The sequence below is a fragment of the Rhamphochromis longiceps genome, linkage group LG18 (assembly GCF_057381845.1).
Source record: "Rhamphochromis longiceps isolate RC_006_pf linkage group LG18, R_longiceps_female_GT1.1, whole genome shotgun sequence".
NCBI lineage: Eukaryota > Metazoa > Chordata > Actinopteri > Cichliformes > Cichlidae > Rhamphochromis > Rhamphochromis longiceps.
In genome coordinates this window covers 20,891,268-20,893,767 of record NC_140574.1, presented here as the reverse complement: position 1 = coordinate 20,893,767, position 2,500 = coordinate 20,891,268, and the positions used below count along the sequence as shown (strand labels likewise).

Below are 2,500 nucleotides of genomic sequence, written 5' to 3'. Positions count from 1 at the left end.
TATTTTAGCCTCCATATGAACCAGCATGTATGATGTCAGTGTCCTCTCGGCTGTAGAAAAGATGTGTTCGATCCCAAAGAAAGGGACATGTACCAAAAACACATGCACATACTGAACTTAAGTTTAATCAGAATTCACTTGAAAGCAATCAGGACCTAATTATGTAGTTGTAATTTTAATATACAGTTTAATAATACATAAGAGGTCATTCTCAAGTTAAGAAAAACAAAACAAAACAAGGACAGGAAACAAAATGTCTGCACTTTTACATGTAAAGTAAATGGGGAAGAAATGATGCAAGGGCTGAACATCAACAAAGCCAAAATCAACAAGATCCAAACACACAGAAGCACAAAGAAAAGGCAGAGAGGGTTGAGTTATTTCTAATGACATTATGTCCCTGGGTAGGTGGCCTATATACTGCTAGTACACTTGACATAGGCCCTTGACATGTTCCCATCTGAAGTGGCTGCCAGAAAGGTTGTTCTTCATGACCTTGAACAGATTCAGGTTTTTATATGACATACAACAACTCAACAATCCACATTTATCTGACACACAGACACAGAATACAAAAGCATGCATGCACGAAGATTTGCCATACCTGCACCAATGACCTCCTCTATTTTGACAGTAGAAACATCTATCTCCTTGGCAAATTCTCGTACAGCTTCGTTTGGGTCCTCGTAGGTGAAGGGGTCAATGTAGATCTTCATCCCCGGAGAGCCTGAGAAGTGGGTCGGGCAGCCCAGTGGGGAGGGGCAGTTAGACATGTCGGCTCGCAATGAGAGTTCTAGAACAACCAAAGTGCTCAGTGAGCTTTCCAGAAGATGAAACTAGTCTTTTGGGGTCTTGAGCTAAAGGTTGGTGAATTCAAATAACCCCCAAGTGTTAGCTTAAATCACAGAGTCACAGCATTACTTATAATCACTATAAACTTTTGATCGCTGCAAATGATGATACCTTCATTTGCTCTATTATCCATGCTTAGAGACGGGCCAAAGCACGGCAATGTGTAAATTAAAATGAACGTGTACTGAACACATCAAAGAGTGTAGGTGGAGAATTAAAGGAACTGGCTCCAAAACATGTAGAGGCAGACAACAAAATGGTGGTGATTCAGTGCTTACGAGAGGAAAAGAGCTAGAGAGAGAGAGAACGAGACAGAGAGACAAAGAGAGGGAGGGAGATTAAGGGATAAAGGAACAGATGAGGGAATATAGAAAGAGTAAATGTAGACTTTTTTTTCACCCCTTTATCCCTTACCCTAGCAGTATCTGCTCTTTGATAGTGGTAGAACCAATTTTCCTGCAATCTTTCCCTATAGGAGCTCATAAAGAGATAAAGCCGCTACGCTATCAACTAGCTTTTTATGCCACTCTACAGTAGGTGAGACCAGTTCACAGACTGGCGATGTTTGCAAAAAAAGAAGTACAGCTTTTCTGTGCCGACAGGCTAAGTAAAACACTTGTAAACGAATTCAATATGCTGCCACAAGATGGACAGCGAGCAAGTAGACTTCAAATCATCATTTTTGCAGCTACACCCAAGGGCAGCCTTCTTTCTCAGAGCTGTTTAGGCAAAATCTTTGCAGCCATGATTGGAATAAACCCATCTCCATCAAGTCAATTTGTGCCTAGCCCTTTGCATAAGCCACAGAGAAGGAGGGAGGAGTCTCAGGAGACAAAAAGAGAATAGGGTCTAGTCCTGGGATCAAGGTGCCTCACCTTGCTCTTGACTAGAAGCTGATTCTAGTTACCACACTAATTGCTTTGGACCCTGTCTGTGTGAGTGTAATTGCTCATTAGAGATTCCATACAGACTGGATTCAAGTTAATCCATCAGAGGGTTTACAGCTTTGCATTCCATAAAGTCATTCGATTTACAAATGTCGCCAAGCTGCTCACTTAGCGGCACCACTGGGTAGGACTCAAAATCTCAGTGGGGAGCACGCAACAGCAAGCTTATGGCAGCACGCTCACACTCAAAATCTCAAGCTCTTGTGTGCACATACCTCCAAAATAAATGTACAGCCATTACTTTCTAATTCACAGTCCATAGCCCATTTTTATGTATAATTTAAAATGCAAACAGTTTATCGTCCTCCCTGTGGCACAGCCCTGGTTAACTGGACTCGTCTTTTTATGGCCACTGGATAAAAAATAGATTCCTACTTTAATATTTCATAGGCTCTCCATCTGAGAGTACGAAGCAAATGTATCCAGAAGTCATTTCTATTTTGGACCAACATATAAAACAACAACTCTGTCAGGAAAGAATCCAAGGCTGCCACAGTGGCTCATGGACACGTGCGTACCACAACAGATATAAAGCTTAGATTAATATAATAAATTAGAACAAAGTTTATGACATAATTGTCCAAACGGTTAAGTGTACTCAGACAAATTTCCACTCTGGTGGACAATAAAGTTGATTCTATTCATTTCTATTAGCTGGCAGGCGTAATAAGTTACAGTGTACTGCAATGCACTTAACCATG

At 41.1% G+C, this 2,500-nt stretch overlaps 1 protein-coding gene across 2 annotated transcripts in view; it reads right to left on the bottom strand.

The window, feature by feature from the left end:
• Nucleotides 1-2,500, bottom strand: part of ephb1 (EPH receptor B1) — a 184,737-nt gene that overhangs the window by 34,722 nt on the left and 147,515 nt on the right. The window contains exon 10 of one of the 2 annotated variants that reach the window (XM_085389992.1): nucleotides 605-793. In XM_085389992.1, the coding sequence (XP_085246118.1) occupies nucleotides 605-793 (189 nt within the window). The remainder of the gene's footprint in view (nucleotides 1-604; nucleotides 794-2,500) is intronic. The other variant, XM_085389993.1, reaches the window with a different exon arrangement.